Source organism: Pararge aegeria, chromosome 27, assembly GCF_905163445.1.
Source record: "Pararge aegeria chromosome 27, ilParAegt1.1, whole genome shotgun sequence".
NCBI lineage: Eukaryota > Metazoa > Arthropoda > Insecta > Lepidoptera > Nymphalidae > Pararge > Pararge aegeria.
Genome location: NC_053206.1, coordinates 1,774,233 through 1,787,669, shown reverse-complemented (window position 1 = coordinate 1,787,669; position 13,437 = coordinate 1,774,233). Strand labels below are relative to the sequence as shown.

The 13,437-nt window shown below is 35.8% G+C and overlaps 1 protein-coding gene across 2 annotated transcripts in view; it reads left to right on the top strand.

The window, feature by feature from the left end:
- Nucleotides 1–70: 70 nt before the first annotated feature.
- Nucleotides 71–13,437, top strand: part of LOC120635628 (putative zinc finger protein 66) — a 31,631-nt gene continuing 18,264 nt past the window's right edge. Inside the window, exons 1-6 of one of the 2 annotated variants that reach the window (XM_039906658.1) lie at nt 71–220; nt 952–1,171; nt 4,643–4,735; nt 7,600–7,734; nt 10,686–10,814; nt 11,936–12,677. In XM_039906658.1, coding sequence (XP_039762592.1) covers nt 1,100–1,171; nt 4,643–4,735; nt 7,600–7,734; nt 10,686–10,814; nt 11,936–12,677 — 1,171 coding nt within the window. In that variant the 5' untranslated portion in view covers nt 71–220; nt 952–1,099. Of the gene's footprint in view, nt 481–951; nt 1,172–4,642; nt 4,736–7,599; nt 7,735–10,685; nt 10,815–11,935; nt 12,678–13,437 lie in introns of both variants that reach the window. The other variant, XM_039906657.1, reaches the window with a different exon arrangement.

Here is a 13,437-nt window from a genome sequence, read left to right as displayed (position 1 = left end):
ATACATAACGTACATTGACGTACATACTACATATTTTATTAATAGTTTTATCACAGCATTTAATTTTCTGTATAATAATGATAATAATGAAAACATATCTTGATAATAATGTTTTACAATAATATTAACTGTGTGTTGTTGATAGAGTTTGCAAATTATTAAGTGATTGTGTTATTATTTAAAATTCGAATTTTGCTTTGGCATAAAAGGGTATATCTTGGTAATGAATAATACGTTTTTGTTTATAATGTTATATGAAAGTGTGACTGCACTCTTTATAGTCTTGATATAGTTTAAAAGTTTGTACAATACTGCATTGACATCTCTAGTGGACGTGTATTTACTTCAAACCATTTTCTAAGAACTTTCGCTACTACGATCTCGCATTAAGGCGAGTACCTTTTGTTTTTACAAGACATGCATTTAGCTCCCGTCTACGAGAGCGTCTAGATTGATCGTCCCGAGATAAAAGTAGTCTAGGTAAGAAGGACGCTTTAAAATTAAATATCCGCAATGCTGCCTGTATAAAATCAGATCAATCAATCTGTTTGATTCAGATGATCAATCAAATGTTAAAAATGTGAAATAATACTTAATAATGAGGAATTCAACTTGGTTGATACAACAGTATTTCTAGGAATGCTAGACTTCGAATCGATCCCTCATGTAATTGTGTTGTGGGCTTCTTCTTAACCCAGGGTCCATTTAGAACCTATGGAGCTTATTAGTTCTAAGTTTACAAGTTTAGTTATCACCATCACTTCTCACTACTATGTACAGATTTTGTATCTAATCAATGCATAAAAAGTACCATGTGCCTGTTTGAATAAAGAAATATTTGACTTTGAAAAGTGGTAGTTCAGGCATCACAAAATAATATACATGTCAAAATTTCCCCACAATCAAAGTTGAGGGCAGCAACTAGTAGCATAATTTTACATTGTATTACAGGGTTGCAGTATCAATGGAATGTATGTCTGGAAACCTCACCAATAGAAAATAAGTTCTAATGTCGTACGTTTACGAAGCTGGTTTTTTTTATACAGTAGAAGAGTGATAGTTACCTGATTCATTGATCTACTAGCTACAATTTGGCATTATGGAGTTTTGTATGACTAAAAATGATCTAAGGAGCGAGCCAGAGATTGCAGCTGTATCATCAGCACCACAGGTAGGCTATGGATATAATTTACATCTTTACCTTATTCCATGTTATGTTAGGTCAGTTACACAGCTTCTTTTAACTTGAAGAAAGACTTCTGGTTTATATTTATGACTAGCGTACCCAGCCCGCTTCGCCGGGCTAGATTTAGCTTTATTTTAAGTCTCATAATATATTAAATCATTTATTTCTCTCAGTATTCATTCTCTTCTATACTCTTCTCGAGCGGGTGAAGATCATTATCTACACCCATGTACACCCAACAATAGAATATCATCATAGTAAATAAAAGCTCTGTTTCACAGTTTGACAGTTCAAAAAAATAGGAGTGCTCCGATCGTCACCAAACTTGACAGGATTACTCGCCAGGTCAATCCGAAGATTCCCTGAAAGTTTCATTGAAATCGGTCCAGCCGTTTCGGAGCCTAAACGGAACATACCCACACACTTTCTCTTTTTATATATGATATATAGATTGTGTATCTGAAGTCACTCAGCGGGCGATGGAGAGAGCAATGCTAGGAGTATCTCTATGTGATCAAATCAGAAATGAGGAGATCCGTAGAAGAACTAGAGTTACCGACATAGCTCAGCGAGTCGCGAAGCTGAAGTGGCAATGGGCACATAGCTCGGAGAACCGGTTGGACGTTGGGGCCTTAAGGTGTTGGAATGACGATCCCGCACCGGTAATCGCGGCGTAGGTCGGCCAACGAGGTGGACAGATAACATCAGCGAGTAGCTGGGAGCCGCTGGAGGCAAGCGGCCCAGGACCGTGTATTGTGGAACTCCCTACAAAAGACCTATGTCCAGCAGTGGACGTCGATTGGCTGAGGTGATGATCTGAAGTCAACTCAATGTTTTTGTTTGTGAAATAACGGCCAGGTTTTATTTTAAATGGGGCTAGGTTATATTTACTCCCAATTCAATCGCAAATTCACGGAGTTTCATTTTTACGAGGATTAGCCCCTCTTTGATACAGACTCATAATTATGAGAAGGATATGTCCATAATATTATGTTTCCAATATTTCTGCAATTACTTAAAGATCTGCTATTGGAACACCACTTTAAGTTAAGCAAGCAAAATACAAATATATATTTGTCATCTACTGTGATGACAAATCGGTCTGCCCAGAGTGCACTGCCTTCCCCATCGAGTACGTAAGTTAATATACAACTCCTTGGTAAAACCACGTCTACTATATTTAATTGAAATTTGGGGTTTTGCACCAAAGACTCATCTAAAAGACCTACAAATTACACAAAACAAAATGATTAAAATGTTTTTTAATTATGACTACTTAACACCTACATTTAAATTATACAAAAACACAAAAATTATGAACATCAAACAGCTACATACCTACTCTACTTTCATATTAATAAGAAAAATTGGTTGCCTGTAAAGTCGGTATACGGGCGAAAGTTTTACGTGACAACGACTTTGAGTGGTAAAATAATTTTAATGTGAATATTCATTCGTATAGTAGGAAGAAGGATGAAATAATAGTAACAATTTAAAACATTTATTTATACAAAGAATTATATTTAAAACATTAATTTATACAAAGAATCTCGCACTGAATTTCATATTAACAAAATTTTATTTTTACCTTTACACATACATACGTATTTATATACAAATATACATACAATAACTTGCAATACATTTGCGTACAATGAAACAGCGTTTACTACAAAGGGACGCGTGCCTTTCACTTTTTATGTCTGTCTCTCTCGCTCTTAGGCGGGCGCGTGCCTCTCACTCGCTCTCATTGTGAGCGCATAACGTGAGCGGAGCGTAACGCAGTTTCTTGAAGTGTCACCCGGCAAACCAATTTATAAGACGTTGTCACGTCAAAACTTCTTAACAAATCCATTCATACACACATCACATTTACAAAAATACACCAAGTGCAAAGTAGAATCAGTCGTAGATGAGACTATATTTTACTTCCACGTCTTAAAACCTGCCCCGGGCGAAGAAATGTGAAATTAGAAGGAGTACAACTCTACAATAAATTACCCACCGAAGTGATAAATGCGAAGTCGTTTACAATTTCGAGACGCAAACTAAAAAATCTGCTATCTCAGTTGTAATGTTGTAATACCGCTTATGGCAACGTCTTCGCATTTCGCAACATACGGTTATCGAAGTTTCTGAGGGTAGATCTTCAATAATTTATATGTATACCTTAATAAATGATCGCTAATCAAATAATAAAGTTCAATATGATTTCTCTGTAAGTGAATATGTAAATTATTCTTTAAGAGAAATTAATTATTCTTTAACCTGATCCAGCTCCGCTTTCATCTCTCACAAGATAGAAAAATGAATGTTTAATGTAAATTGTTGATGTTGGAAAAGAGCAACTGCTGAGTTTCTTGCCGGCTTCTTCTCGGTAGAATCTGCCTTCCGAACCGATGGTAGAGTCACTACACACATGCAGACTTGACGTTTCAACAGTGCTTATATTAGGCCACCTTGAAATAAATGAATTTTGAATTTTGCGAACCTTACCGCTGGGAAGGTTTCCCGCTTTAGGCCATCAATAGACTGTCATATGCTGTTGAAATTAACTCCATTAGCATTTTATCAGATTTGTACTTAAAACTGCCAGTATGTAAGCGGAGTACTGAGCTATAAACAAGTTATTATTCTGACAGTTACTTGGTTCATTTATAGTACAGACACAAAATTTCGAATATTGGATAGAAGCACTTTGCGGTAATCCATAATATATTATGAAAATTAACCTTCATTTGCTATACTCCGTGAACAGGAGGAGAATCTTTATGGTGTATTTAGTTAACAATTATTCATTGTCAAGTCAACATCTCCTTAGGATGCTGCGGTTTCGGAGCGAAACGTGCGTAGAGGGTACATTGCCGAGGATCTGTTTGGTGTGGAGTATACGGATTAAAGAAATTATAAATTACACCACACAGATCCTCCTGCTGTTCGCGGAGTACTTATAAGTAGCAGCACGAAAGTCTAGCGGTGACCGTTATTGCGCAGAAGTCGAAAATAAGGTATCATGGGGGAGTAAGAGGGTCGCGGGGAGGGTGTGCGTATTGTTCACACGCTCTTATTGGCTCTCCAGTCGTATTCCGTCCCCCGTACCGATACGACACCCCGCGCACTACCAGTGTACATATAAACTTGTTAAAAATTGTAGCCTAGATAACAAGAAATCTTTGGTACTTGAAACTTTAAACTATAATAATTACAAATTCATATACTCACACTCAAACATGCATTTACACTACACACAAACACACACATTACAATTAAATAATATCATTTTCACTGGACAATAATCATTACATTATTAATTAATGGCCAAATACTATTTATTAATTGAAGTAATGATTGTATTGCCTGCGCGACAGTACCCATGCGCAGCTATCCCATCCGCGTTTCGTTCAGCGCTAGACTTACTTGCCGCGACTTGTACCAAAAGCAATTTTTTTTTTTCAGTTCTGCATGATATGTCTGGACACAGACTGTAAACTGTACCCATTGAGCAAATACAACTTGTATTTGGAATTTGGAAATTTGACTGGGATTACGGTAAGTTGCCTACTTAACGATGCATAACTGTCGCAGTCATCTACGGCCTACTATTGACGGCCGATTGGCGCAGTTTGCAGCGACCCTGCTTTCTGAGCTAAAGGCCGTGGGTTCGATTCCCACAACTGGAAAATGTTTGTGTGATGAGCAAGAATGTTTTTCAGTGTCTGGGTGTTTATATGTATTTTCTAAGTATTTATGTATATAATTCATAAAAATATTCATCAGGCATCTTAGCACCCTTAACACAAGCTACGCTTACTTTGGGGCTAGATGGCGATGTGTGTATTGTCGTAGTATATTTATATTTTTATATCTACGATCTCGTACTACATACACACCGATACAATTTGCGAATTGATACGCGACGCGCATTCCTGTTTTGCACGCTCCATAAGCGAAGCGTTGAGGATCCGCTACTTGAAAGTCAAGGACTTTTCGAAACTAAAAATGATTGAACTACGAATGAATTCCCTATCCCTACTTAATGTTATAAATGTGAATGTAAGTTTGTTTGTTACGCTTTCACGCAAAAACTACTTAACCGATACTCATGAAACTTTGTACACATATTCTTGGAAGTATTAGAAGTAATATAGGATACTTTTTATCCCGACATTAAGCTCGGTTTTTTTGGGAGAGGGGGGTGAAAGTGTTTGACGATTTAACACCATAACCGACAAATTATAACCGATTTAAATAATTATTTTTATACGATAGAGGTAATAATATGTGTTTAATTTTGCCCAAACTGTGGTTGGAGATAGAGGACAGAACTCCTCAGCGGACAGCAGCAACCCCCTCATTTAAGGCTTAGCGATACTGAACACTTTAAATTTTTTTAGTTCTGCAACTAAATTTAATCCCACATCAAAAAACAAAATCAAACGCAGACGAAGTCGCGGGCAACAGCTAGTCACATATATATCAAGAAAAAACATTCGTTTAAACGTATTCGATATTTTTAAAAAACAATTATTTTGTTTAAAGTAAAAAAAAAATTACAAAATATTTGAGGATGTCCTGAAGTTAAAAGTTTTTGTTTTTTAAAGCTTCATAATCGCAGCGCGCTGTTTGCTGTTCAAAATCTCTGGGTATTTCGTTGTCGTTTAATTACAATTAATAAAAAACTAGTCTTTAGTGTGTCTCTAATGAAAATTCGGTTCGTTCACAATGCTTGCGAGCTATTGTGTTGTTTTACGTCGAGAATGGCGCAAAATGTTGATAGATTTTTTTTTTATTCCACCTACGTTGACTGATAGAAAATGATAATAATAATTAAAAAAAAAAAAAAAAAAGCAACCACGTCAATGCACATTTTTAAAAAGGAGGAGTTACTCAATTCGTCGAATTTTATTTTATTTTTTACTTCGAGAATTGCGCAAAATATTGATAGTTTTTTTTTTCATTCCACCCACATTGACTGATAGAAAATGATAATAATAATTAAAAAAAAAAAAAAAAAGAATAAGCAACCATTTTTAATAATGCGACAGAATCTTTTTTTTTTTATGTATGTTTCCCGATTACTCGTAGACGCCTGAACCGATTAGAAATATTCTTTTTTTGTTTTAAGGCGCATACTTTTCAGGTGGTGCCATTTAAATTTTATCGAAATCGGTCGAGCTGTTTTTAAAAAATCAACAATAATGTAACCCAAAGTAGCAGATTTGGTTTTTCTTTTTAGTTCCTGCACGGCTAGCATGGGCAGGAGACAATTATATCCACGGGGAGAGGATATAAATTTATCTTTGACGGCCCATTGGCGTAGTTTGCAGCGACCCTGCTTTCTGAGTCAAAGGCCGTGGGTTCGATTCCCACGACTGGAAAGTGTTTGTGTGATGAACATGAAAGTTTTTCAGTGTCTGGGTGTTTATCTGTATATTATAAGTATTTTATGTATATTATTAATAAAAATATTCATCAGTTATCTTAGTACCCATAACACAAGCTACGCTTACTTTGGGGCTAGATTGCGATGTGTGTATTGTCGTAGTATATTTATTTATTTATTTTATTTATCTTCTCCCACGGCATTATTAACTCTCAGAGCACTGACGCACAAGTGGAAATAATATCCAAATAATATATGTGTAATAATAAACGGGGGTAAACTTCTAATCCATATTCCTGTGCTTTATCATGCGGACACGTTTTTTATATCCCCTGTCAGGGTATATAATCGGGGGATATAATTTTTGTCTCCTGCCCGTGCTGGCCCTGCTGGGCGTATTTTGAAGTCGGTTCTTTTTTTTTATTGCACGCCTCATAAGCGAAGCGTTGAGGTTGTGCTCTACTCTCGACATTTCAAAAAAAGCAGTTTTCTCGAAACTGAAATTGATTTTTTGTTATTTATATTGCACTTACAGGTTAATTTGAGTACACTAATATCAAGTCAAATAATTTGTCAGGCACATAAAATACATTTCAACAACAATTTTTTTGTTTAACATAGTAAATAATAACATTAAACATAATCTTTTCTGGACGTCCGTGTATGGACGGGTGTATGTGGCATCAAAATTGGTCGAAAAAATGATCGTATCGGAATAATTTTTTTTTAATTATCTAAAGTAACACACGACATAATTTCTTAGTTAATATGAGCGTTCAATTCACTGTCGTTAAATTTCCATGTAATTTTTCTAGCTAATATTAATTGTAACTTTCAATGTGCAATCATTATGACATTCCCGTGTCATGTTTACAAAAAAATGAATAATAATTAATATGAAAAAAAAAAAAATTGTAATGAGCATTGAAAGTTTCAATTAAAAAAAAAACCATTTTATTGTGAAAAAATGAGATTATGAGGCGTGCACTTTTGGATTTTCCAAATTTTTTTAAAAATATTTTTATTTCAGCTCCAGAGCGAGATGAAGTTTTCACCACAATTCTGTGCGGAGTGCGCTCAGAGGTTGAAAAACTATGGCAAATTCAGAGACAAGAGCCTGAGAGCGTATCACTTGTTGTCGGAGCTGGTCGAGCAGAACGAACTGGTAAGGAACTCAAAATAAATAAATAAATGTTTGCGGTGTAACCTTTACGCGCGATTGGAGTAAAACTTTTCTTTTCTTGACGGCCGACTGGCGCAGTGGGCAGCGACCCTGCTTTCTAAGTCCGAGGCCGTGGGTTCGATTCCCACTACTTGAAAATGTTTGTGTGATGAGCATAAATGTTTTTCAGTGTCCGGGTGTTTATATATATAATCTAAGCATTTTATATTATTCATAAAAATATTCATCAGTTATCTTAGTACCCGTAACACAAGCTACGCTTACTTTGGGCCTGGATGGCGATGTGTGTATTGTCGTAGTATATTTATTTATTTTGATTCATTGATGAAAGAGTAAAATGTTCCTGGGACTCCGCCATTTCATTTAATATTCACTAAGTATTTCATTTTCTATTCTACTTAAAATTCACTGGCGGACCCGCGCGACTTCGTCCGCGAATGAGTCGAGTTAAAAAAATAGTCGTATGTCCAATACGACGACGGCCGATTGGCGCAGTTTGCAGCGACCCTGAGTCCAAGTTCGTGGGTGAGAGATGAGAGATATTATTCATCGGTCATCTAAGAACCCATAACACAAGCTAGGCTTACTTTGGAGCTGGATGGCGATGTGTGTATTGTCGCAAAAACAAAAAAAAAGTATATAAATGATTCCGGGATTACAATATAAATGAATCCTAGCTAGATCGATGTATCGCCCCCGAAACCCCCTGTAGGTATACTAAATTGCATGAAAATCGTTGGAGCCGATTCCGAGATTCCAATTACATATATACAAGAATTGCTCGTTTAAAGATATAAGATTAATATCCCTTTCACATTTTCAAAATTCAAAATTCAAAATGCATTTATTTCAAGTAGGCCTAATACAAGCACTTTTGAAACGTCAAGTCTGTCCGTGTGTAGTGACTCTACCACCGGTTCGGAAGGCAGATTCTACCGAGAAGAAGCCGGCAAGAAACTCAGCAGTTGCTCTTTTCCAACATCAAAAATTTACATTTAATATTTTAACATTCATTTTTCTATCTTGTGAGAGCTGAAAGCGGAGCCGGATGCTTCCAAGCAACCTTGTCATTAAGAAATTCATTAATTGTATAGTAACCTCGCTGTAATAAATGTGTTTTAACAAATTCCTTAAACTTATACATTGGCAGGTCCAAAATCACCTTATTAATCATATTATAAAAGCGTATACTCAATCCCACAAATGATCCCTGTACCTTACGCAGACGATATGCAGATGACACTAATTTATGACCATTTCTTGTAAGTCGACTGTTTATGTCCACTTTTTGTTTATAAATACTAATATGTTGTCTTACAAATACTATATTGTTATAAATATATTGTGAAGCTACAGTAAGTATGCCTATTTCTTTAAACTTCTCACGGAGGGATTCGCGTGATTTAAGTTTATATATTGACCGTACAGCTCTTTTCTGCAATATGAATATAGTTTCAATATCAGCAGCTTTGCCCCATAATAAGATCCCGTAAGACATCACACTATGAAAGTACGCGAAGTAAACAAGTCTTGCTGTTTTTACGTCAGTAATCTGTCTAATTTTCCTAACGGCGTAGGCAGCCGAGCTTAGTTTACCTGCTAGTGTATCTATTTTAAAATTATTTTCATTTGTCGAATAGAATAATAATTGAGAGTAGAAAATTTAAGGTTAGATCAGCACATGTCAATATAACCTTGTCATTGAATATTATAGAATGTCGCAATCGTCAGAAAATTTATTAATAATTTATTTCTTACAAAAGTAATAAATAAACAAGAGATTTAAAAAAAACTTTGCTATTTACAATATTTGTTTTTAAACTGTTGAATTTTTATTCACTTTGCTATTTACAATTGATCCGTTTGAAAATATTGGAAATAAATAATCCTAATTGATTATGACATTTGCCACTAGCTGGCGTATGAGTCAAGAAGCGTGGAGTATATGACATATATTTACGACCAATCCAAATTATTACTTTTAAATAGCGGAAACTAGACAGACGTTTGACGTAAGCGTTACTTCTTCAATAATTGGGTACGACCTAGGATAACCACCTGAGGTTATTTTAGAAGCCCTTTGCCCGGTTTCACTAACTACAAACAAGGTAATGACGATAAATTAACAATCGACTTACCAGAAACGGACATAAATTAGTGATATCTGCATATCGTCTGCGAAAGGTGCAGAACTCCTTTGTGGGGTTTAGTATACGCTTTTACAACACGATTCCCAAGGAAATTCTTGACCTACCAATACATACATTTAAAAAATGTGTAAAAATAAATCTCATACAGTGAGGTTACTACACTGATGAATTCCTCAATGACTATGAGATTGGAAGCAGCCAGCCTCGCTCTCATCTCCCGGAAGATAGCAAAATGATTGTAAATTTTCATGTTGGAAAAGAGCAACTACTGAGTTTCTTGCCGGCTTCTTCTCGGTGGAATCTGCCTTCCGAACCGGTGGTAGAGTCACTACGCACAGACAGACTTGACATTTCAAAAGTACTTATAATAGGCCTACTTGAAATAAATGAATTTTGAATTTTGATAAAGGCAAAAACACTTGGTATTGTTCGCAAAGGCAATATTTTTAATATTTCATAACCATACAAGTTAGTCCTCGATTGCAATCTTAAATGGTGTGATGATGCAGTCTAAGATGGTAGCTGGCAAACCTTTTAGGAAGTATGGTATACTACGCAACAGCGTTCCGTAACGCTTAATCGCTTAGCGGCACGTCTTTGTCGTTGGTAACTTGATCAGGTCGGACGAGAGAAAAATCGGAAATAATAAATTCACAAATTGTGCCTGACGGGAATCGAACACGGAACCTCAAACTTAAAACCACAGCGTACACATCTGCGCCAGGGAGGTCTTCGAATGGATTTATATATATTTTTTTTTAATTCAATAATAAACATTTTCAGTTAACAATACAATTAATAGAGTCAATAAACCGTAAGGACAAACAACTAGAGTCGAATATAGTCAAGAAATCATTCGAGCCGGACCATTGTGACCTTTATTTGCTAGGGCACAAGGATCATGCACAAAAGGTTTGTGAACTACCTGCTTTTATCATTAATTTTATTTCATCAATTTGGTATATGTGATAGCCCAGTGGGTAGGAGCTCGCCTTCAATTTCGGGGGGCCGAGTTCGAATCTGTGAAACTTTTCTAAGTTATGTGCGTTTTAAGTAATTAAAATATCACTTGCTTTAAACGGTGATGGAAAACATCGTAAGGAAACCTGCATGCCTGAGAGATGTACATAATGTTCTCAAAGGCGTGTGAAGTCCACCAATCAGCACTGGGCCGGCGTGGTGGACTACGGTCTTGACCCCTTCTCATTGTGTGACCCGTGCCCTAAAGTTGGCCGGTAGTGGGTTGATATGATGATGATGATTGATATTATATAATATTATCTTAGAAGTTATACTTCTTTGGCATAACAAAATACATTTTGGTATTTATGTATATCTATCAACACTCTTGGCGCTATCCCGTTCTCTTGCTGTAAGTCCTATCTACAAAGGTTGCCTGTAAGAGATTGCTTGCAGCAATAAGGCCGCCTTTGCATGTCTACATTGTGTACTGTATACTCCTTACTGTTTCTTTTCCTGTATGTTATACGTGCAATAAAGTGTTAATTCTTCTTCTTCATAATACAAAATCTTTTCATAAATTTTATCATACGCCTTACGTTTGTAGAGAAAATGTGAATAACAATAGATTTGATACATTGAAAGTTTTACTGTAACGAATTATCTAGTTATCTCATTTTCGGACCGAAAAGTCTCACTGAACATTAAAATTCGAGATTTTTATACAATTGAATCAATTAAAACACCGTAATGAGTCCGCAGACTTAGAAAATTGAAAGTGTACACTGTCAAACGTTATAGCTAACTTCAGGGTATCGGTTATTTGTGACGGTGTGCGCGCGCATCGTAAAAAGTGGGCTGGCGATGTATTTCCCTCTCATTCGGTTTCGCAACTACTGCATCCTGTTAAAATCGTGTAACCATGTGCGCGCGCATTTCCTTGCATCGTATCATCAACACTCCCATGTTTTTCTCCTAACGCCGCTAAAGAAGTATAACTTCAAAAAACCTATTTCGCGGTGGGCTTAACAACAATACTAAATCTACGGTTTCTTATGGTTTCTGGTGAACAGGTAGATGTGAAGGTGGAAGGCGCAGGTTTAGTTTTAGAACTCGATAAAGCGAGCTTTAATTATGGCATCAAATTCGAAGAGGATTTGCTGAACGTGGAAATGGACATAGATAATGAAGATAATCTATCGAATCGCGATTCAAACGCAGCAGTTGATAAGAAGGAATTAAAAATTGATGTACCCGATTTAGAATTCCTAGACGACGAAATCGATCACGACATGAACTTTCTAGACGATTTCGATGGTTTCGGTAAATTTGTTAATGAAAACGTCGTCAAAAAAGCCACTGAAACTCCGAATAATGTTACTAAAGCCGAAACAAACAAAGAGTTGGTGAATAACGAAAATGAAGTTTGTCTCAGTAATGTTATACTTGTAAGAGATAATATTGACGTCAAAAATGAGAATACACTTGCTAAAGCGGTTAGAGCAAAAACAACACGCAACAAAACAAATAAGAATGTCCTTTTAACAGATAAAACGAAGTCAGCCAAGCTCAAAATTCAGAGAAAGAATAAAGTAATCTCCAAAAATGTACTCACAAATGATACTAATGATGAATCCAAAAGTAAAACTAATCTCAGAAATACCATAAAAGACAGGACGGATTGTGTTAAATCGAGAACACAAAAATGCAGAAATAATTCACCTACTGATAAAAAGGATACGGCCAGTAAAGAAAGAAATGTTATTGTCAAACGAAATAGAAAGAAGCGAATAGAAGGTCAGGAAAGACAATCAGGTAATAAAATACTGTTTTATTGTTTTACAATATTAAAAGTTTATTACTGCAGCGGCCCGCAAAAGAGTCTTTCATGGGCAACCGTGTCAATGCATTCATATGTCTGCCTGTATAGTACTTTTCTCAAAAAATACGCGAAAATTAAAAAGTGAAAAATGCTTAGGCGAACTTCTTTTTATTTAAAAAAAAAATACAGTTGTTGAATTTACAATATTGACGGCCGATTGGCGCAGTGGGCAGCGACCGCTTTCTGAGTCCAAGGCCGTGGGTTCGATTCCCACAACTGGACAATATTTGTGTGATGAACATGAATGTTTTTCAGTGTCTGGGTGTTTATATATATGTATTTTATCATTATTTATGTATATTATTCATTAAAAAAATATTCATCAGTCATCTTAGTACCCATAACACAAGCTACGCTTACTTTGGGACTAGATGGCGATGGCGATGTGTATTGTCGTGGTATATTTATTTATTTTATTTTGAGATCTAAAGTGGACTTTATAAATAAACTGCTTTTTGTTTACAAAAAACTGCTTTTAGTCTGTTTCTTCTTCTTCTTCTTCTTTCTTCTTTGATGTTTGTGAGCAAAAAAGTATTTTTTCTTCTTTTTTCGCTCCATTTTTAAACTACTAGATAGATATTTGTTATTCTTTTGATTTGATCACGTAGAGATACTCTTAACATAGCTCTCTCCATCGCCCGCTGAGTGACTCTGAGCCTTCTTATGAGGCCCATATAAATTTATAAATATATA